Source organism: Callorhinus ursinus, unplaced genomic scaffold (assembly GCF_003265705.2).
Source record: "Callorhinus ursinus isolate GAN/ISIS: 27379988/994484 unplaced genomic scaffold, GSC_fseal_2.0 scaffold6, whole genome shotgun sequence".
Lineage (NCBI taxonomy): Eukaryota > Metazoa > Chordata > Mammalia > Carnivora > Otariidae > Callorhinus > Callorhinus ursinus.
The window spans coordinates 70,484,647-70,508,279 of NW_027397068.1; the positions used below are offsets into that span (position 1 = coordinate 70,484,647).

Consider the following 23,633-nt stretch of genomic DNA (forward strand, 5'->3'; position numbering starts at 1 on the left):
CATAAACCCACGTGTGTAAAAGTAAGTGTATATTTCTATCCATAGATGTTCAAGGAGAATGAAATAGAACATGTGTTTGTGATTAAAGCATGGTTGCCTAAGAAATCCGTTTAAATAATTCTCTAGGAGCCCCTTGCCTTGGTAGAGAAGTTCAAGAAATCTTAAGTAGGGAAAGCTAGTCATGAGCAAATGCCGAAACTTTAGCTGGCCACTAGTCTGTAAAGCTTGCAAATGAGCATAGAGCCCACACCACCAGTTCCTGGGATTTGGGACCTACCTTACATTTTGCAGCAAGTCCCATATCTGCTTTCCTCCACATGCTTTAGCATTTTAATGAGGACACACATTAGCCATTCTTATTTTGACAAGAAGTAAGAGTCCATATAGTTTTGGGGGCTCTATATTACGGACATGTGAAATTTTAAATTCACTGATGATTCTATGAGCGAGCACCCTTCTATCGTTAAAAACAATGTGAGGTGTCATTGGAATCATGCCTTCTGGGATTCAACGCTTATATCAAGTAAAAAAAGGTTTTTGTTTTTTGGTTTTTGTTGTTGTTCTTTAAGTATATAAAAGGGGGAGTTTGGGCCCTTTATTTAAAGTCAAAGTAAAGTCTTAATTAAGAAAATGTATAGTTTGTGCCTGAACTAGTAGCCTTCATTCCTAATTGTTGTGTGATAGCAGTAGTTTTTAAATTTCTTCTCTTCTCGTATTTGGTAGCTCATGACTTTCTTCTCACCTTCTTCCCTTTTCCCTCTGCCCGCCCATACCCCACCTCCAAATGCCCCTTCTGGGCGCTAGAAGTCCAGCTCATCCACCACCACCGGGGAAAAGATCACAAAGGTGTATGAGTTGGGGAATGAGCCGGAGAGAAAGCTGTGGGTCGACAGATACCTTACCTTCATGGAGGAGAGGGGCTCGCCTGTCTCAAGTCTGCCCGCCGTGGGCAAGAAGCCCTTGGACCTGTTCCGGCTCTACGTCTGCGTCAAAGAGATTGGCGGCTTGGCACAGGTGAGAGTACGTGAGGGAGTCGCGGAGACACCGTACGGAAGCTCTCCCTGCACGTTTCTTTGAATGTGCAGACTCAGACTTTTTTTTTTTTTTTTTACCCCCCATAAAGAAAAAGCTAAGCCTGTGGGCTCCATGTCTGTGTGCTGCAGGGAGAGCACTAGGGCTTGGGACCCTGGTCCTGCCACCAACTCGCAGGGTGACCTCGGCAGGTCATTTATGTGGACCTCCGTTCTCATCTGTAAAGTGAGACGGTTGGGCTAGATTTTTCTTTAGGGTCCCTGACCGCTGTAGAATTCTGTGGGCTCTGCCAAGATGCCATAGGAAATACTCCAGAAATGTTTTGCGAATGACCAAATTAATTGTCTCAATCAGTTCTAAATCCAGTTCACTCTCCCTCTATCCGGAGCAACTGATGAAGGAAACAAAGTCCCACATCCAGCAGCACGTCCCCAGGACCCAGGCCGTAAGAGGGCCAAGAGCTGTCATTTTTGCCCAGGGTTGAGGCTGGAAGACAGCAGGGGCGACGCCCAATCTCAGAGGGCACTCACGTCAGGGCTGTGCGGTGCCTGCCCTCTCAGCCAGTGCTCCCTTCGTCTTTGTGCCCAGGGGGCCACGCTGTCCTCACCAGGGTCCTGGCGCCACTTGCAGCATGGCGTCTAGTTCCGAGCACGGGTCCTGCAAGAGGAACAGGGAAAAGGGTGTCCCTGGATACGTGCCCACTGCGTGCTGGGCACTGTGCTTTACCATTGTTCTGGCTTTGTCTTTCTGAATACCCATAAAATGCAGGAGGCATCAGCCCCCAAGAGAGGAGGAAGCTGTCACGGAATGAGGTACGATCATGTGGCCCAGGGCACTCAGTGGGCGCGGGCCTGGCCTGCTCATTCTGAGACGTGCGCTCTTCTCATCCACCAGCAACTCTCAGCCTGCTTCTCTGTTAGTAGTATTTGGGGAGCTTTAACAACCTGCCAGTACCTGGGCTCCCACCCAGATCAGTGAGAGGAGCTACTCTGGGCCCGGGGGGTCTAGTGCACAGTGTGGCCCCCTGCACTCTAGCCAGGTACCGTGGGACCAAGAGTGAGTCACCTCATCCACAAGTGTCACCGAGGGCCCGCCCTGGTCTCAGCGCTGTGCAGCTCTGGCGGATGCAGGAGAGGCCTTTGTTCTCAGCCTTCCCTGGGGTGCCTCATCCCACCAGAGACCCGCAGTGTAGAACTGAAACAGGGCTTGATTCCAGGCTTTGTGGAAATGGATGGTAAGTCATACAGTGCAGACCACCTGAGTGAGAATTGGTCAGTGGAGAGGGAGCTCAAGATGCACACCTCTCCCCTGCACCTAGACGCCCCCCCCCCAACTTTCCCCTCTGCGCCTAACCTCCTGGCATAGAATTTTAGAATCCACGGGACACTGTCACCCTCAAACAAGTATAGAGAGTGTCTGGACACCTTACTTGGACTCTTTCAACGGTGTGGGTTACCGTGTTGGGTCTGCAAGTAAGGCTCGTTGCTGGCCTAGCTAACAAGGGAGGTTTGATCGTAGCTGTGATGCACAGTGGTGAGCCACTTGGCCACATTGTCGCTCATACCCCATCTTGATATCTGGCTGGTGGCCCTCAAATGTGGTCGGGGCAGGTACTTGCAGTCACATAGAGATCAGTGCAAAGCCTTGCTTTTCAGGGTGTCCCAGGCAACACCCTGCCCAGCCCTTCTGAAGCCACCCACAGGCCTGCTTGTTGCAGCCTGGCCTTAAGTGCCAAAAGTGGAATTGGGCATTTCGCGAGCAACCATACGTTTGTTTATCATGCACCATTTAGTACTAAGTAAATGGACATAAAGAGCTTTGTGAGAAAGTTTGAATCCAAAAATGGAACATTTCATTAAAAAAAACCCACTGTTCCCCTAACCCTTACTATGCTACTTAGCACAAGGCGTGCATGCCTAAAGGCAAAATAGTCCCCAAGTATTTGCGGGTCTGCATGTTTCCTTCAGGCATTCGTCCTTGGATAACTCTGGCCCAAGTGGGAATCAGCAGTTAATGCCCCAAACCCTTTTGTAGCATTTCAGGCTTTCTCTCCCCTTTTTTTTTCTCCTCACTTTGTGGCTGTCTTCTTTGCAGCCTGAGTGTACGTGGGAACCCCGTGCAGTCCCCCGTGCCCTGCGCCTTCACCAGCTCACTGGGCCCACCATGCGGCTAGCTGGTGGCCTGGCAGAGCCACCGGGGCTAATGGCTGGTGCGGGCTGCCCCCAGTGTCACTTCCGCCCAACACCTTAGGAAAACCTCCTGAGAGGAGGAACGCGGCTAGAGTTACCAGCCTCGTCTTTCTGGGAGCCTTTGGCTGTTGGAAGGGAACACTGTTTTCCATATCAGGGCTCAAACACTTACATTGCAAAACAGTTATGTTACTGCTTTTTAAATTCGTTTTCAGATGCCTTTTTGTTGTTGTTGTTAAGATGAGAGGTGGGATGGGGTTCAGCGGGAGCGTACATTTGCTTGGAGAAGATCGCTGGCTGGGAGCCACAGCGGCCTGGAAGAGTGTGAGGCATTAGAAGGTGCACCAGGCAGAAGAATCTCGACGAGCAATGCTTTTTATGTAGCTATCAGCAGGTCCCGTAATGGTTTTATAACTGTAAATGCTGTCTGTGCACTACTGAGTGGGAGTAATGAGCATTAGTTAAGAGAGGCAAATGAAAAAAAAAAAAAGTAAACCAAGACATTAAGTGCTTTTTTTGTCTCCTGGCTTTAAACAAGCCACTTTGCTGCAAACCAATGATCCTGCCTTTTTTTTTTTTTACTAGGTTAATAAAAACAAGAAGTGGCGTGAGCTGGCAACCAACCTAAATGTTGGCACTTCAAGCAGCGCAGCGAGCTCCCTGAAAAAGCAGTATATTCAGTACCTGTTCGCCTTCGAGTGCAAGATAGAGCGCGGGGAGGAGCCCCCGCCGGAAGTCTTCAGCACGGCAGACACCAAGAAGCAGCCCAAGCTCCAGCCGCCCTCTCCTGGTAAGTGCGGGTACTGCAGTTGGCGGCGGGGAAAGGCAGGGGGAGCCGCCGCCCCACGGGGCGCTGAGCACCACGAGCCCCTGCAGGCCCCCTCGGGGGTCCTGAGAAGGCCGCTGCTTAGGAAAGCAGACAGAACGCGGGATCTCTGAGGACAAGGGGTGTTTTGTATCGGAGCCCCCGTTGGCAGTGCTTAAGGGAAGAGGATACAGTTCGGGCCAACATTGCGAAGGCACCATTCTTCTGCTTTAGCTTACTTGGTCGAGAGACACTGGAATTCTGAGCTCTATGCCTCTATTCCTTCTACAGGTATTTAAAAACACTCCATCTAACTCCCCAGTAACCTGTGCAAACACTTTAGCGCTCCCAGAAGACGCCACCCTGCAGTGTAGCCACCAGCTCCTGCCACTTCTGCTTCTCTTGGGGACACTCAGAGCTGTGGGTCAGCAAAATGAAATGTGGACGCAGTTTTCAACGTCCCTGCCCAGCAAGTCCTCGCTTGTAGGGAATCCAGCGAACCTGGCATGGGAAAGGTCCACGCAGCCCTGTTTCTGAGACCCAGCAGTCAGTCAGCTCTGACCTAGAGGTCGGGAGTCTTAGGAACCCTACCTGGGAATAATGGCGGTTCACCTGCATTCTCAGCGAAACCAAACTAATGAAACCTGCCTTCTCTCCGGTCTCTCCACTCAGCCGTTGGAGACCCTGCCACGCTGTCAGCTCTCCCGCTAACCTGTGCTCTACCCGTTAGCGTTTCAGATTCCTGGATCGTTATATTCTGGGAAATACAGTATTCTTAGAGAGGAAGAAATCCACATCATCCCCAGTTCTGGGTGGTGACCTCACTCAAGTGAAATCCAGCTGTTTTCTCACCTGGCCCCATCCCAAGTGATGGTCAACACTTAGCCACGGTCCTACGTGCAAGACGGGACTGACCATTCCTGCCACTTCCCATCACACAGGCTTGTTCTGGGACCCAAGGCCAGCATTTCGTAGACTCTTAGAGTGTGCCAGGCACCTTCCCAAGTGCTCTACTATTTAATCGTTATATCAGCCCTGTGACACACATACTGTCCTAAAACCACGCAGGCCATGAGAAAACACACACATAAAATCCAAGTAACTGGCCCCAAATCTCATTGCTGGTGAGTGGTGTCCGGCTCGAGCATTATGCCTGGACCTACTGTAGTCCTCTGCCTGTATTTGAAATGGCACTGTAACAGGGACACCTTCTGCACATAGAAGGAGGTGTCTGTGAGCCAAAGAGCTGTTTTCTCCTTGTTTCCTCCAGCTCCTTTTCTGGAGGGCAACGCGAGTGTCTGCGGTCCCTAATCAAGAGGTCTCGCCTAAATACTTCGGAGGGCCGAGATGCACTTGTAGGGGATGCACCGAGGTATATATTTAGACCTGTCAGTTCTAAACACAATTAGAAATCCTACCTCACCCCACCCTTAAGCATCCGAAGACTTTGCAGTCACGGTATACCTTAAAAACTGGGAAATCTAATTTTAAAAGTCTCACAACATTACATTCAGTTCACAGAGTAAAACAAGCTGCCTGTGAACAGCCCTGAAACTATTTTTCCAAAATAAAAACTCAGTGGGGTGTAGGGACCAAAGTGGCGAGGTCTGCAAAGATGTAAAGGTATATTTTATTTGCCAGGAAAAACCCGTGTCACTGAATGGGCTGTACTTCTGTATGGAGAATAGCTCTCCCAGCGAGCATCAGCTTCAGTACAAGAAATCCCGCTGAGGCACAGACCCTTCAGAAAGTGTAGGGCCTGTTCTCTCAACAGTCAGCTCTTCCCTTTTTCCCTTTTTTTAAACTACCGTTTTTATGGCAACATTATCGTTTTAACTGCACAAAAGAGCTTGGGTTGCAGATGCACTTCTGACAATACATTCTTCTCAGTGGTCCACACGGTCCGAAGTCTTGGGGAACTGGAGGCAGGGAAGGGAGGGCGTCCTGTAGCGAGCTTCCCGGTCAGGGCACGGCCCAGGCGGCCTCACGCCGAGCACACGGGGCCGGTGGGTTTGCTTCTGTGTTCTCTGTGCTGCTCAAAACGCCCTGCTCAGCCGGACAGAAGGACACGCAGACCGGTCAGTGGGGTAGTGAGGAACATCAGCCCCGTAACCAAAAGCCAGGCTTCTCCAGAACTAGCATTAAGGAAAATGAAATATATTTATTGCCCAAGGAGGGAAAAAAAAAAAAATTATTCTGAACCGTTTGCCCTGTTGGGGTCTCCTACACTACAAAATTTTTAAAAACGAATTTTCAGCCAAACTTTGTGTTCTTAGAAGTCCGTTTTCCCCATCAGAAGGCAATTATGGTGTATGTCTTAGCAGCCCATCCAGGCAAACTAAATGAAAAGATTCCTAAGAAACATGCTGGGCAGCTTTTTAAACAGCCACTCTGAGGCAGCCTAAATCCCGGATCCCTTGGCCATATTAGCCTTGTGACTCACCCATCCGTCCTCCGGTTTTGATTTGGTGTGGCTGGTGTGGCTGGCGTGGGCTGAATGTCATTTCGCCAGCCTCTGGGCAGTAGAACCCCTGAGCCCTTGGGGGTGCGCCACGATCTTCACCGGTCGCTGGCTGGGTGGCGCCCCTCGCTGGAGTTCCGGGTTATGGTCTTGCAGGGACTGGAGCAAGTCCATGAGAGAATGTTCTCCAAACGAAAAGTGGGCAAGGCCCGGGGTATGGCTGCCTCTGAGAGGTGCCGTCGGGATCTCGTTATGATAAGCCTGTATAAGTTTGTGGCGTTCTAATGAACAGCTGCAGGAATCGCCTCCCCGAGTGGCCTGGGCCACCTGGAAGCTGGGGGGCAGTGGGGGGTGGGGGGCAAGGAAGCTCCGCATTCAATTAGTAAATCTGTAACCAAAAACCCATCCATCTTTGCCGGCAGGTGGCTGACTGCATTTCTATTATTAGCTGACAGGTGATGTCACAAAACCTGTCATGGAGCCAACTAGGGAATCCTCAGTGGAAGACAAATGAGAAAGGGTTCAGGTTATAAACAAAGGTGCCCTCTGGGTGACCTCCAGTCACAGTAGACAGGGACATATCAGCTGTCCTTCCTTCTGCCTGCCCTCCTTCCCGTAACCTCAGCCAGAACTAGGGCACCAGGTTCGTGCTGCGTAAATTATCTTCCCAGCTAGGAGTCTGGCTGTACAGTCTGAAGTGTGTGAATGTACTTAACCTTCAGTAACCTTTCCATTGTTTACTTTCGAGTATACATTTGTAGCTTCTGGCAAAAGGTAGGGAGATCCTACAGCGTTCACCAGCCTCATCTATTAATGGAGCTTCAAGAGGTTGCGTTCATTTTTTTTTTTTCCCTGAAAGGAAAAGACAAAACACTGGCAGAGGGAAGAATTTTTCCATTTTTTTTTTATTAGTTGTAAATGTGAATACTTGTAAATAAGGGTCATTCTGAAATCACAGCCTGTGAACCATGTTTCCAGGGAAGCCGTACGGTCTGCTGTGTGGAGTGTGGTCTGTGATTTAGGAAGCACGTTATTTCTCCTGCCAGCTCTCTGGGGCAGACACAGCTGTAGGATTATCCTTACACAGTTACAAAAGATGCCACTTTTTTCTTTTATTACAGTCTACTTATTTAATATGTATTTCCAGGGTTTCACCAAAATCTGATTTATAAGCAATGCTTTACTAAGCTTTTCTTTTGCCATAGCTACATTAAAAAGATTATGTACTTTTCAAGTCAGTCTTCCTGGCACCTCCCAGAGCTGCCCTGAGTCGCTGTGGCCCCGGGCACTCAGGGGACACCTTATACGGCCCTGGTGGCCAGTGCTCAGGATTCACTCCCAAGCAGGCCAGGCCTGGGGGCCTGATCTCACCAGAGACCTCCTGTTGTGCTGAGGCTTTCTGAGTGGAAGTGCTAGACTCATTTCCATCTCAGACTCCCTCCCAGCGCGCTCTGAAATCTTCAGTGATTTGTTGAACCCCATTTCCTCGACAGATGTGGCTGACGGTAATTGTAGTGGGTCTTGGACACCTCCTAGGAAAGGGACTCCAGATAATAGCATATACAGTATTGTCACTTACAGGCAGCCGGTGATCCTGCCATTCGTGACGGTTCTGAAAGCATTTATTATAAACTGCATGAGGGCAGGAATTTTTGTCTTTTTTGTCAGTTTGGGCCACTGGTGCATTCAAGAGTAGAAAAAACAATATAGTAAGCCATATAGAAGGCATGTTATTTATTCAATAAGTATTTCTTTAATTAACAAATGAAGGCAATGTCTACTGAGCACCTAACATGCAAAGGCGGCCGATAAAGCAGGAACCCTTAAAATACTATGTTTTCCAATGAAGTGAGTTTAAGTTTTGAAAAGATCTGCTCGGGGTGCCTGGGTGGCTCAGTCATTAGGCATCTGCCTTCGGCTCGGGTCGTGATCCCAGGGTCCTGGGATCAGGCCCCACATCGAGCTCCCTGCTCCGCGGGAAGCCTGCGTCTCCCTCTCCCACTCCCCCGGCTTGTGTTCCTGCTCTCGCTGTGTCTCTCTCTGTCAAATAAATAAATAAAATCTTTCAAAAAAAAAAAAAAGAAAAGAAAAGATCTGCTCAATTCTGAGCTCTGTTATGGTGTAATTATAGTTAAAGCTAAATCTCAGGACTCTGATAATGACATTAAAGAACTCCAAAGAGCATGACTTTGGTTTTGTAATAACAAATCTGATTCTATAGCTCTAAAAATGACTTTATTAATGACATAGGATAGACACATCCAGACATTGAGGAGGCATTGAAGTGACATAAGGCTCATTACTAATTTGTATCATTGCGTTTCAACTTAAACATTTCTCATTGCCTAAGATTTCTAATTTTTTCCCTAAAATAGCACAATAGTCCATCAAATCGGTATACCAAATTTTTCCTTACTCTCAGACATTTAGATTATCTCCATTATAAACAACACTGAAATAAACATTTTTCTGCCTAAAGCCTTCTTTTATATTAGATTATTTTCTTGAGGTAAATACCCAGGAAAGCAATTACCCAGTCAAGAGGTATAAATATGTTTTATGGCTCACAAATGAAGTATGTTGCCAAGTAGATTACTAAAAAAAAAAAAAAAAAAAAATTTACTAATTTTCACAATAAACAATGTAAGAGCAACTAATTTTACTACATCGTTACCAGTAATGGATATTGTCACTATTCTAATAAGATGGAGTCATGTTGTCGTTCCCTTTTTTTTTTTTTTTTTTGATGAGTAGGAGGAATGGGCTTACTCGATAACCTCTCGTTTTCTCCTTCTTTCCTTTTGGTACTACTACTGTCAGCCAACTCAGGATCCTTGCAAGGTCCACAGACCCCCCAGTCAACTGGCAGTAACTCGATGGCAGAGGTCCCAGGTGACCTGAAGCCCCCGACCCCAGCCTCCACCCCTCACGGACAGATGACCCCGATGCAAGGTGGAAGGTATGCAAAAGCGTCTCCATGAGCCCCACGACATCCGATTTATGGAGAAGTGGTGCTCTGTCACGAGTTTTTAAATGCTGATTACTACGTGTCATTTTTTGGGGGTGGTTTTCACATTAATTTTCAAGTTAGGCTTTTTTCTGACCAAGCGTTTGGTGGCAGCTGCTGCTACTTCATGGTGCTTTCCTTCTCATCTCTTCAGAAGCAGTACAGTCAGCGTGCACGACCCATTCTCAGACGCCAGTGATTCATCATTCCCGAAACGGAACTCCATGACCCCGAGCGCCCCCTACCAGCAGGGCATGAGCATGCCTGACGTGATGGGAAGGATGCCCTATGAACCTAACAAGGACCCCTTTGGTGGAATGAGAAAAGGTAAGTGCAGAGGGACCTCTGCCCAGGCTTGGTCCAGAGGACATTCTTCTCCCCGCCATCCCGCATCCAGTTCACTTACCCATTCGAGACATAGCTGAGTCCCAGCTCCTCAACCTACTCAATTTCTGGCCTTGGGGAAAGCCTCAGTTTCCTCATCTAGAAACTGGGGTAATAATAGGACCTGCCTAAAGGGTGTGATGAGGCTTAGTTGAGTTAGTGTACAAAAAGCCCACTGGAGAATGACTAACACGTGCATGCGCAAGCGTGCTCATGGCACTCCCTGGCCTCACAGGTGATGTCCTGTAGCACGGGCTGGGCAAGGGCTAGGTGCGGGGTGGTGTGTTGATAAATCAGACAGCGTTCCTCCTGGGGTTGACAGTGTCTTGGGACAAACAAAAAGTAAGTTAAACCACAAATATATAATTAAATATGGTGGTTGATGGAAGAAAGGACCTGATGGAAAAGAAACAAAAAGGAAGAAAGGACACAAAGTGCAGGGATATGGGTTGGGGGTCATGAAAGGGTGGTTGGGAGGGGAGGGCTTTGAGGAGATTTCAGTTATCTGTGGAGACCTGAGGAATGAGGAGTCAGTCAGAGAAGAGCAGGGAGTGGGGTGGGCTTGAGGCAGGAGAGGGGTTGGCATGTTTGAGGAGGTGGAAGGCGTCTGGGGCATAGTGAGCGGGGGGGTGGGGGGCAGGGCAAGTGCACGGAAGCCATCGGGACCACTGGGGCCAGAACCTTTCAGCCTTCATGGGCGTGTGGATGAGTTTGGACCCTAGCTGAAAGATGTTCTGCAGGAAGTGACACGGCTAGGTTTTTGTTAAAAAATAAAAAACTGGTGGGGCACCCGGGTGGCTCAGCCAGTTAAGCGTCTGCCTTCAGCTCAGGTCATTATCTCAGGGTCCCGGGATCAAGCCCCGCATGGGGCTCTCTGCTCAGCGGGGAGCCTGCTTCTCCCTCTGCCCACCACCCAGCCCATCATGCTCTCTCTAGCTCTCTCTCTTTCAAATAAATAAAATCGTATCAATAAATAAGTAAGTGGCAACTGTGGCAGATGTGTTAGAAGGACCCCTGTGAGAGCCCAGGAGAGAAATGACAGGGTGGAGTCAGATTCCAGCAGCGAAGAGAGAGAGGTGGACGTGCTCGCTACACGCTGTGGTTGGTGGAAGAACAGGCCGCACAGCCGGAGTGAACGTGGGGGTCATGGGACGAGCCAAGTGATAGAGACCAAGAGGGTGACGTTACTGCCTTGGAGATGCACGACCGGGAAGTAGAGGCTCACTGTTCGAGCCTGCACTGGGGACAGGAGGGAGAGGAAGGAGAGGGGGAAAGCCCAAGTGATTGAGGCGGTGGGTGGTGGTTGAGGCGGTGGGTGGCGGTTGAGGCGGTGGGTGGTGGTTGAGGCGGTGGGTGGTGGTTGAGGCGGTGGGTGGTGGTTGAGGCGGTGGGTGGTGATTGAGGTGGTAGGTGGTGGAGCGTGTCTGTCTGAAGCCAGGCAGAGCGTTGGAATTAGGAATCATTTTAGAGAACTAAGCAGAGAAGTGGGATGGAGAACTGTGGGGTGGATGGGATCGCCGAGTACGTGGGAGAGTTCTGACTGACGTTAGCAAACACCCAGCAGAGTGTTTCCCTTTATGCTGCTCAGTCCCCAGCGTTCTCTTGGCACTGAGAACGTAGCATCTAAGCCTCTGCCCTTTGAGCGCCTCCCGAGGCACACACACTCCAGTGATTGGCACTCTTCCAAATGCAGCCAGGCTGTGAAATTGAGGCATGATGTGAATATCATTGAAAAAAATACCAAAATGTAGTGAATACTATTTTTATGGCAGTACTTCTTCTGGCATCCCTTAAACAATAGTACTTCTGTTCGATTTAGATATTCAGGGTATGCGAATTTCTTGATATCTTGTCTTAAGTGGAGAGAAACATAAAGCCCAAAGCCGTGATTTTCACAACTATTATGGGCCAATGAAAAATAAAAATGAATAATTTCAAAATTTTAAGTATTAGGCATGTATCATTTAATTAACAAACGAGATTATGTTTAATATCTATTTCTTATGTAACATTTCAGATATCTGTTATACCAAGTAAGAGAATCTATAATTTTTCCTTTCAAAACATGTCAGAGTTGCCTGTTCCAAGTAAATATTCTGCAGAACATGCAATAAATCCATAAGCTCAGAAATTCACAAGCCTTGTAAGTGTTGGAGGTAGCTATTTTTCTTCGTGGTATGAGATAGTAGAAAGAACATTTTGTTAGTGCTGATGATGGTTGTATCACATTTTTAGACTCTGAAAATTTGACAGTAACATGGGAAAAATAATTAGTAGTGTTTGGAATCCGGCTTCAAAAGTTAGGTGAACCATTCCAATATCCTACCTATATGCTATATTGGACAGAGAGGGTTACATTGCTTTTGTTTCTGTATGCCTACAGTTTTTCTTATTATGAAAATAAATGGGGGGGTGATTGTGGATCACCTTGTTAGGCACTAGCTAGCTATATAATGTGTTTGCATCAACCGTGTAAATGATACAGTGGCTCAGAGGGAAGGCCCTTCTCACGTTTCCCTGGGATATTTCAGCTCACCTGCTACCTCATAGTGCTGGTGTATTTAGCACCAAATTAAAGCAGATAAACAGAAAACAGATTTTTGTATAGCCCTGTCCCTGTTCTAATAAAGGTTTACCTTCCTCGGTTCGCATTATTCTGTGAGTGAACTTGGTGGTGCTCTGATTCGTGTAACGACCAGCATCGGGGCAGCCGTGCTTTGTTGCTCCTCCTGGACTGCAGTGCGGTGATGGGGCCCATGCCAGAGCCTGTCTGAGCCTCAGTGGCCAGAGTAGCCTCGGCCCCAGCCACCTGCCTGCCCCACCAGCTTCCTTGAATGCATTACTGACTGACCGGCCGATTACTTGCTTACAAGTGAACAAGTGAATATCTATATATTGTCTATCTAAACAGTATATTTTAAATATCCATTAGTATCTTTACACATAATCCTATTTTTTTTATTTTGAGAGGGAGAGGAAAGGGGGGAGGAGTTGGGGGAGGGGGAGAGAGAGCATCTCAAGCAGGCTTCCACGCCCAGCACAGAGCCCGACTCCGAGCTCAATCCCATGACCCTGAGATCATGACCTGAGCCGAAACCAAGAGTCAGACGCTTAACCGACTGAGCCACCCAGGCGCCCCTGCATCATTTTTTATAACAGCAAAATATTATGAAACAACCCTTTCAGTACTAGAGCATTAAAAAGAAAAGGCAGGGGCGCCTGGGTGGCTCAGTCGGTTAAGCGTCTGACTTCGGCTCAGGTCATGACTGAGTCCCGCGTTGGGCTCCCCGCTCAGTGGGGAGTCTGCTTCTTCCTCTGGCCCTCCCCCGTGCTTGTGCTCTCTCTGTCTCTCTCTCAAATAAAGAAAAAGTAGGTGGGGGACCCTCAGTGGCTTAGTCGGTTAAGCGTCTGCCTTCGGCTCAGGTCATGATCCCAGGGTCCTGGGATCGAGCCCCGCATCGGGCTCCCTGCTCAGCGGGAAGCCTGCTTCTCCCTCTCCCACTCCCCCTGCTTGTGTTCCCTCTCTCTCTGTCTCCCTCTCTGTCAAATAAATAAATAAAATCTTTAAAAAAAAAATGATGATGCAGTGATTATCGATTGATGTAGCTGTTTTTTTTCACAGCTGTAATTGTGTTTCTATGAAATAGATTCCTAAAAGAATAACTGAATCAAGGGATCTGAACTTTTCTTTTAGTTTACTGAGTGCCTTTTACTACATTAACAAACTACCACCCGAAGTGGCTTTCGACACCAACGTTTGGTTGCATCTCACAGTTCTCTGGTGGGCGGGGTGGTTCTTCGTTGCATGCGTTGTTGTTAGCTTGGGACATGAGGCACCTGCTGTCATCAGGGAGCCTGATTGGGAACTCTGCTGGAGCTGGGATGTCCCTTGAAGGGTTGGTGTCATCCGGAGGCTCTGTTGGGAACTCATCGGGGGCTGTCGCTTGGGGGCCTCCTCCAGGGGCCGTCCCATGGAACTTCCCGGGTGCCTCATGACATGGTGGATGGGTTACCAGAAGGAACACTTGAAGAGGACGCCCCAGTTGCCAGCACATACAGCCCTCTGCGGCATCGCATTTGCCGGTGCCCCATAGGTCAACGCTGGTCACGTGACCACGCCAAAACTCACTGTGGGAGCGGACTTCATAGGCTGTAAATACCCTTGGGGGTCATCAAGATATAGCCCTCCCGTAACAGGTATTGACAACAGTTAGACCAGTGTAGTACTCTTCACATGAGCATGTCACAGTGTGTGGACCCTCACTCCCCGACCGGGAATGATCGGCCCTTTTAATATGTGCCCATCGGAATTGAGGGGGGAGGTCTCTTAATTGTTTTAACTTGGATTTCTTTAATTATTAGTGAAGTCACACATCTTTTCATATATTGATTAGCCACTTTTCTTTTTCTCTGAATGTCCATTTATTTGCCCATTTTTTTAATCTGATGGTCTTTTTTTCTTACTGGCTTTTAAAGAATTTTTTGTGTATCAAAGAATTAAGCTATTTAACTTTAAATATCCCCCTTAATGTCTGTCTGCCTCTGTTTTTACATTTATAAAATGGAAAGTAACACCAGAACTTAATCTGCCGCATGTTGACTTGAGCTTGAATAAAATAAAGTATGGGAAAGCTCAGTGCATCCCACCAGTGCTAGACTTCATTATCTGCACTTTTCTTCCAGCCCAACAAATTCTATCAGCTCACCCAAGTCTAATCAGCTTTTGCTTCGTGTAACATAAAAGTAACCTTCCTAGGATGAAGAAAGGTAGTAGTACTGTATATCAATTAAGATTTGCATTAAAATGTTTAATTTGCCTACAGGCTAGTTTCTGGGCTTGACCCAATTTCCTTCAGGCTCTGAGCTGATGCTAATTTGCATATTTGACCTAATTGCCACTCTACGCCCTGATAGAAATACTTGTATTTCATCCATTCTTGAGTTACTCTTAATTCCCTAGTGGGTTTCTTTATCCTGATTTTGCAGTGGGTCAGTAGATGGGTATTCATGTTAAGTTTTCTTAAAAACTTTTTTTCCCTAGAACGGAAGGCAACTAGCTTTATTCATACAGTTGACCCTTGAAAAACATGGGTTTAAAATGCCACTTATACACAGATTTTTTTTCAATAAATAGAAGTACAGTACTATAAGTGTACTTTCTCTTACGATTTTCTTAACATTTTCTTTAGCTTTACTGTAAGAATACTGTATGTGATACATGTAATGTATAAAATATGTAGGGTTTTTTTTAAGATTTTATTTATTTATTTGAGAGAGAGCACAAGCAGGGAGAGGGAGAAGCAGGCTTTCTGCTGAGCAGGGAGCCCGATGTGGGACTCGATCCCAGGACCCTGGGACCACGACCCGAGCCTAAGGCAGACGCTTAACTGACAAGCCACCCAGATGCCCCTTTATTGTGTTATTTGTGTTCATTATCAGTAAGGCTTCTGGGCAACAGTCGCCTATGAGTAGTTAGGTTTTGGGGGAGTCCAAAGTTACACGTGGATTTTCACCTTCGAGGGGGTCAGCACCCCTAACCCCTGTGTGAAGGGCCACCTATACGTGCATTTCATCTCTTCCTCACACCCACTGCAGGAAGTTACATCTGTGAAATCCCTTTAGCCATATAATGTATATAATCATGGGAGCAACATCCCCACCATGTTGGTGGGTTCTGCTCATCCTCAAGGGGGGCGCTCCCATGAGGCTGTACATGGGGTAAGGGATAGGGGTCTTGGGGTCCATCTTGACTCCAGACTTTATACTCTTTGGCTTGTTTTGTTGTCAGCCATACTAAGAATAAGATAAATGTCTGCCATATTAAGGATAACAGGAACGACTGGAAAGGGCTGTTTGGGCCCCTTGGCTTTTGCAAATGCCTCATTTTCTCTCTGTCCTTTAAAATGTTGCAGTGCCTGGAAGTAGTGAGCCCTTTATGACTCAAGGACAGATGCCCACAAGCAGTATGCAGGACATATATAACCAGAGTCCCTCTGCAGCGATGTCCGGTCTGGGCATGGGGCAGCGGCAGCAGTTTCCCTACGGAGCCAGCTACGATCGAAGGTGAGCGTTTCCTAAGAGGACCATGAGGTTTACTAGAACCTCTCCTCGCACACGCATTTCCGAGCCTGGTAGCTGCTGACAGCACACAGTACCTGCTCTCCTGCTGGACTTAGTAAGGGTGGGGTCGGGGGCCTGCCTCCAGCTGACGACCACAGCAGGACCGGGGAGAAGGGAGGACTCCTGAGAGCTGGAGGCCCCGAGCCGCGGTGGCCCTGCCAGCACCGGGATGCCCCCCGACACAGCCACTGTCCCCACACCAGCTTCCTCGCGCAGCCCCACCCAACCCCCTTCCCGCCGGCGTCTCTTCCTTAGGGAAGTGGCCGCACACCGGGGGCCGCGCTGGGCTTCCCGCAGCCCCGGGTGACAGGGAGCTCTGGGAAAGTCTTCCCTCCCGGCGTTGGTTCTTTAGGTCTTTCCGTTCTTCCCTGCGAACGTCTTCAGCAGAGAGAATGCTTTGCTCCTTGAATAACATCTCTGAGGAAGGCCATGGCAGTCTTGTTTCCAGATGCTTCTTCTCAGGATGGCATCTGGACATCGAATAGCAAGTTGGGTTTCAGTGCTCGTGCAGATTATTTTTACTGAGGCGGAAGGACAGTCCTTGAAATATCTCGTAGAGGTTAACAGAAAACCGGCTCACGGTAGACCTCTTTCTGTGAAGAAGGCCCCTTACTTACCCCTGCCGCCGACTTAAATACAGACCCTGAAAGCACCTTCCCCTGGCTGGTATGTTCTTTGCCTCCTTAATACAGAAGTGCTCAGAAACGAAGTCTTTAATGTAATATCTGTGATTTTTAAAGAAAATGGAGGCACATTAGAAGGCTCTGGTTCTAACTGTAGCCACAGCCCCAGGCTCGGGGTAGGGACGGCCTCAGCTCCGTTCCTTCAGGAGCCGGTGTGGTGATGGTCCTCAGAGACTCCCTCCGTCACTGCTGCTCCCACAGACCACGTGCTGGCTGTGGACAGGGGCGAATGGTGGCAGTCGTGAGGAGGTTTCCGCTGGTGTGACACAAAGGGGAAGAAAGTTTGAAAGTCACTGTTTTATTACCAAAGAAGCTTGCTTTCTGGCATTTTTCCATGCACCTGCTTCTTCAGACACAGAGCCATCACAAGCTTAAAGTGTTTTGGTTCTTTCTAGACTTAAGAATCTAGATTTCTCATTCTTACCCTGGCTGTGGTGTGGTGAACGTTTATTAGTGATGTCTGCACGAATCAGTTGACCATCATGTTTAGTGTACTGGATCAGGGATTTTATTTTGATTTGGTTTTGAGGGTCCAGAAGAAGCTTTCTTTTTTTCTTTTTTTTTTGCTGATGAGCTTGGAAGAACACTTCTCCTGGAACATATATTCTTAAAGGAGCCCAGGGAAGTGTACTGTTCTGTTTCTCCTAGAAGACTTTCTAGAACCAGTTTAAGTCATTTTTGGCTCTACCACGTTAGGGTTTACCTTCTTATGCTTCCTGAAGAGTGTTACTTGTTTAGCTTAAATTTTACCTGCATCAGTTATATTTCTTTCCTCCTAACGTAAGCTTCCTTCTAGCTATTAATGCCCTTAGCACACGCTTCCTCTGTATCTGTTTTACCTGTGATGTTCTCAAAATCCATTTGTTTTCTTAGTCTCATTCCTTGACCAGTTTAGGAATATATTCCGTGCATGTACCCTCTTTCTTACAGGATTCAATCAGAATACTAACAACACCAGTGTATCCCTTTAAAAAACTTCAAATCTATTGCTCCTTTACACATGCTATTTTTATGGTATTTATAGCTTCTCAATGTAATGGGAGTTGAAAAATAAATGTTATGCATTCCCATTTTCAGATTTAATAGGAGCACATTTAAATCAGCCCTGTCACTCTTTTAAGTCCCCTCTGTTATTCTTTTCTGTGGCCTTTTAGGGTCATGGAGCTTCAAAATTTTGAGTAGTTATATTTTTACAATTAGTAGCTAACTCAGTATCATTTGGATTAATTGTGGAGTATACTTTTAAAAAATTGAACATTTTGTATTCATAATGAGAAAATAAGTAGAGACATTTTCCATGATTATAGGTCTATGCTCTGGTACTCCTGGAAGTCCTGCTTTGATTCTTAGATTGTTTTTCTTGTCTCTGGCTCTCGTTAATACCTCCCGTCATGGTGTTGCATGACGCTCGCTGCCCAGGTCCGCGTCGGTGGGTGGGGCGGAGACTCTGCTCAGAGGTACAGGGGTGCCAACCTATCTGGCCGGGGCTCCTTGCACACCTTCCAACCAGGAGATTGGCAGCATTCCCAAAATGGGCGTTGCCATCCCTGTGGCTAAAAGTTAAAGTGTTGTTTCTGCTCGGCGTGCCTCTGTTGGAAGGTGTGTGCAGTGAAGGAAAGACAAGACCACTAAGGGGTGCGCGATTTCCAGAAATGAACTGTTGGTTTCTCTCTTGGTCTGAGGTCCTTTGACAATGAAGTGTTCTTTGAATGCCTTATTCTAGGCATGAACCTTACGGGCAGCAGTACCCAGGCCAAGGCCCTCCCTCAGGACAGCCGCCATATGGAGGACACCAGCCCGGCCTGTATCCACAGCAGCCGGTGAGTTGGCAAGCGGGCATGCATCTCTGAGCTTTCTGTTTAAAACCCCAACTTGTGTTACTTCTGAAGAGTTTTAGGAAGTATAAGAAAAATGAGTAGCATTTATCGAACAATCAGGATCCGTTTGCTTATGCTAGAAAATATTATTAAGATTTTGAAGTCAGCAAATTTTTAAAAAGCTCTGGATAGATGGTATCCTGAAACAAAGGTCACATGTTGTAGGAAGTAAAGGACGTTCAGCCTTGTCAAGAAGAATCGGCCCAAGTAAAGAGTATTTTAAATATGTGTCTGTTGTGTGTATTGTCCTATCAAATGCCTTTTTTTTTAAGATTTTATTTATTCATTTGAGACACAGAGATACAGAGATACAGAGAGTGAGAGAGAGAGAGAGAGAGAGAGAGAGAGAGAGTGAGCATGAGCAGGGAGAGAGGCAGAGGGAGAGGGAGAAGCAGGAGCCCGATGTGAGGCTCGATCCCAGGACCCTGGGATCATGACCTGAGCCGAAGGCAGACGCTTAACCATCTGAGCCACACAGGGGCCCCAAATGCCATTTTAGAAGAGAAATTTGTTGATGTTTTAAAGATGTGTAGATAAAAATAACTTAAAATATTAAATACCAAGAATGAAAGTTAATTGGCTTTTTAAAACTGAGATATTAATGACCACGTATTTTGCCCACATAGGATGGGTGGATGCTGGTTGATGCAACCATAGATCCTGAATTGTGTAAGATAACCTTGCAGTAGCCACTACTGCTGCAGAGAATTGCACGTCATGCTGTGGCTGTTCAGACACAGGAATTTCCTATTTCTTTCTTTATTTTTGTTCTTAAATGTTTTATTTATTTGAGAGAGAGAGTGCACACACGTGCGAGCGGGGCTGTGGGGGGTGGGGCAAAGGGAGAAGGAGAAGGAGGAAGCAGACTCCCCTCTGAGTGGGGAGCCCGATGCGGGGCTCGATCCCACAATCCCGAGATCACGACCCAAGCCAAAACCAAAGAGTCAGACGCTCAACCAACTGAGCCACCCAGGCGCCCCAAGAATTTGCTATTTCTTTTTTTTTTTTTTAAAGATTTTATGTATTTGAGAGAGAGAGAATGAGAGACAGAGAGCACAAGAGGGAAGAGGGTCAGAGGGAGAAGCAGACTCCCCGCCGAGCAGGGAGCCCGATGTGGGTCTCGATCCCAACACTCCAGGATCATGACCTGAGCCGAAGGCAGTCGCTTAGCCAACTGAGCCACCCAGGCGCCCAAGAATTTGCTATTTCTAAACAACTTTTCAGGTGTAAGACCTCTGGTAGCATAGAGGGAGTTTTAAACATTTAATTTTACTGGAGCGTCTGTGTGCAGTAAATTGTATTATTAAACCAGCTGATCTTAAGCAATTTCCAAATAAGGTGAAAGAACACTAATGATCACATCAGCATCTTTCTCACATCAGGAGGATCCCACCCTGGTCGAGTGCTGGTACCCGGGGTGTCCCCAGGAGGGGAGCCTAATACACAGGCAACACGGGCCCTGCTCTCAGAGGCTGGGGCCTGCAGGGCTTTCGGGGGAGGCTCTGAGCTGCACTGAAGTCGGGGTGGGGGCCAGAGACCGTAGAGTGTTGGGGCAGCAGGTCCAGTCTAAGGAGCCGGATGCTATGTGGAGACTTTCCTGTAAAGATAGGCCTAAGGAATCTCTTGACTCCAGGAACCTCGCAGGCTGGCCCTCGGGAAGCTCAGTCCGTGCCAGTGCGAGCCCTCTTCCTCCCTACTGAGGCCATCTTCATGTTACCCCAGACCCCCGTCGGGCGGTGCCCGTGTGGGGGTCACCAGAGCTGTGCCCCTGGATTGCAGCCCTGGGAAATACCAAGGGAGGAGATAACCAGGAAAAAGAGAGAGGAAGCCTTTCTTTCCCCACAGAAAATGCCAAGCACATGCAGACAGACTTCGGAAACCCTCTTCGGAGTGTGACGCGGCGTTGTATAATCCCGAAATAGAGGGCATCAATTGTTAGTCCTTAGTTGTTATAGGAGCTTCCCATATTCATTTTGAAATGAACATTCTACCAGGTAATAACTGTTCTGCATAATTTAAGTGTGTGATTATACCTGTAAAAGCACATCAGTATGATTTGTCTTGATATGAATTTCAGAATTACAAACGCCATATGGACGGCATGTACGGGCCTCCAGCCAAACGCCACGAGGGAGACATGTACAACATGCAGTATGGCAACCAGCAGCAAGAGATGTACAACCAGTATGGGAGCTCTTACTCCGGACCAGACAGGAGGCCCATCCAGGGACAGTATCCATACCCCTACAACAGAGAGCGGATGCAGGGCCCGGGGCAGATACAGCCGCATGGGATCCCGCCTCAGATGATGGGCGGCCCGATGCAGTCGTCCTCCAGCGAAGGGCCTCAGCAGAGCATGTGGGCGGCTCGCAACGATATGCCTTACCCCTACCAGAACAGGCAAGGCCCAGGCGGCCCCGCCCAGGCACCTCCTTATCCAGGCATGAACCGCACGGATGACATGATGGTACCTGATCAAAGGATCAATCACGAGAGCCAGTGGCCTTCTCACGTTAGCCAACGTCAGCCTTATATGTCCTCTCCCGCCTCCATGCAGCCCATCACGCGCCCGCCTCAGTCATCCTACCAGACGCCACCGTCGCTGCCAAATCACATCTCCAGAGCCCCCAGCCCTGCCTCCTTCCAGCGCTCCCTGGAGAGCCGCATGTCTCCAAGCAAGTCTCCCTTTCTGCCCTCCCTGAAGATGCAGAAGGTCCTGCCCACCGTCCCCACTGCCCAGGTCACGGGGCCACCCCCCCAGCCACCCCCCATCAGAAGGGAGATTACCTTTCCTCCTGGCTCCATCGAGGCCTCACAGCCAGTCTTGAAACAAAGGCGAAAGATTACCTCAAAAGATATTGGTAAGCATTGCGGGCCTTGGCCTGAAATGAATCCCAGTTGTGATCGAGAATTCTAATTTTAGTTTAGATTTAGCTCCTGTTAATCTCCAAGGGATGAAATTCTTAGGACGGCAAACCATCAAGACATGTTTTTGTACGGGAGCGGTAGCTGAAAACTGCTGATCTGAGTTAAGAAACAGTGCTAGAGAGGAGCGTGAGTTAAAATGGTATTTTTACACAAGAGTGTTATTTGTGTGAGGGAGTAGAGCTCCAAGTGAGAGACCAGGGGATCCTCAGTGACCATGTTTTCTACTACAGTTTGAGCTGTAAGATTGGGCCGTAACCAAGCACTTGATTTCCATAGCGGTGAGTCTCACGGCTGAGAGGCTAATGAAATGCTCGGGTGGCCTGAGAAATTTTGAAGGCGAGCCACTCTAATTTGGGGAACCCCAGACAGACAGTGAGCTTCCCTGGGAAAAAGTAGAAGCCTGCGTGTAATATGTAGATAAATGTATATAGTACGATACACAGAATTTGATATGATGTGATGTGTAGGTACACTGGTAGATATGGGCCAAGGAATGATTTCAGTTGGATGCCGAGGTTGTTTGCTCATTCTCTTTGGGATGTTCTGAATACTAATCCCAGATCTGGAATATCTAGGAGTACACACCGGTTTTGTGCATTATTTTTGAAGTACTTTTAATATAGCAAAGGAAATTATAGACCTTGGTTATATAAGAAGCAGTTTTTTCAAAAACCTCAAAATCACTTGACTTGAGATCATTTACTACAGTGACTAGAAAATCAAAGATACTAAAGACTTTTTTCAACCACTGGAATTAAGGGCATACTCAGGCAGAGCAGGGGAGAGAAGTAAGGACTTAGAGAGAGGCGTGCTGGAGATGAGAAGGAGATATAGACAGACACTGAGCACCGTTTTATATGTGGAAATATATATGTAAAAATATGCACATGTGTTTGTGTGCTTATGTATGTATGTGTGCATATGTTTGAATAAATAAATGTATTTAAATTTTTTATAAAATCTCTCTGTGCATCTTAGATCAGCATTTGTCGTCAGCCTGGGGAAATTTATGTTCCTTATTTGAAAAAGAAAGTTTGCTTTTTCTGTTACCAAAGTATCGTATGCCTCTTAGAAAATACGGAAAGTAGATGAAATTACAATAGAGGTGGAAACCCACGCCCCCCCTCCAGCACGTGCGATTGCTGCTGGTGTGTGGTGCTGGCTCTTTCTCTGCTGAGTTCTGATGGCTCGGGCCCACTCCCACCTTGTGCTTCCGCCGGTTTCCTGAGACAGAAATCTCAAACATACGAGGGGCCTCTTCTCCTAGCCCCATCTTATGGGACTTGTAATCTTGCAAATGTTTTATCTAATCCTTGTGTCTTCTTCAGTAGCGGGAAGGGGGAAAAGAAAAGTGCAGCCCTTCTGTTTCCCATCCCAGGCTCAGACCAAGCTGTTGAAAAATCTGAACCTTCAAAGTGCTAATAATTGTCAACAGCATGTTCTGAAGGCAGGAGCTCAGACAGAAGAGGACAGCAAGGGAATATCAAGACTGTCTACCCCAGAATGCGCTGTGTGGGAATTACATTTTGCCTGTATTCTGCCACCTGAGACATTTGTGAATGGAGTGGGCAAAAGAAGACAAATACCATTTTTTGGTGTGACTCAATTACTAACACTCTGCTGCATCATTACAGAGTCTGTTAGGGGCTAAAGGAAACCAATCAGTGCTGAGAAAGGGCCCTTGTGCTCAGCCACCACCACCTCGAGAAGCACTTTTGGCTCATGTTTAACCAACGAAGCCAAAGGATCTTAAATAACCAAAGTTTCTTAGGAAGCTGTCCCCTCCATTTAGAATCTGGAAATGATCACGTTTAGCCATGCCTCAGGACATTTGTTTGAAATCAGTATTTAACTCAACACTCGACTTCTTTTTTCTTATTCTTTTGTTATCTCCTGCCCTTTCGTGCACAGAGTTAATATGAATTATACCCTTCTTCTTTCCCCCGGTTTTAGTTACTCCTGAGGCCTGGCGTGTGATGATGTCCCTTAAGTCAGGTCTTCTGGCTGAAAGTACTTGGGCTCTGGACACTATTAACATTCTCCTGTATGATGACAGCACTGTCGCTACGTTCAGTCTCTCCCAGGTAAGCCGGCACCCGTCCAGCCAAGCGCCCAGGTAGCAGAAGAAAGCTCGGGAGTGCACAGCG

The 23,633-nt window shown here is 47.6% G+C and overlaps 1 protein-coding gene across 9 annotated transcripts in view; it reads left to right on the top strand.

Moving 5' to 3' along the window:
• The window catches only part of ARID1B (AT-rich interaction domain 1B), a 437,894-nt gene that overhangs the window by 408,571 nt on the left and 5,690 nt on the right, over positions 1-23,633 (top strand). For all 9 annotated transcript variants that reach the window (XM_025866378.2, XM_025866380.2, XM_073894146.1 and 6 more), the window contains 8 exons: positions 805-1,014; positions 3,807-4,011; positions 9,308-9,446; positions 9,649-9,821; positions 15,791-15,941; positions 18,405-18,501; positions 20,636-21,419; positions 23,440-23,570. In XM_025866378.2, coding sequence (XP_025722163.1) covers positions 805-1,014; positions 3,807-4,011; positions 9,308-9,446; positions 9,649-9,821; positions 15,791-15,941; positions 18,405-18,501; positions 20,636-21,419; positions 23,440-23,570 — 1,890 coding nt within the window. The remainder of the gene's footprint in view (positions 1-804; positions 1,015-3,806; positions 4,012-9,307; positions 9,447-9,648; positions 9,822-15,790; positions 15,942-18,404; positions 18,502-20,635; positions 21,420-23,439; positions 23,571-23,633) is intronic.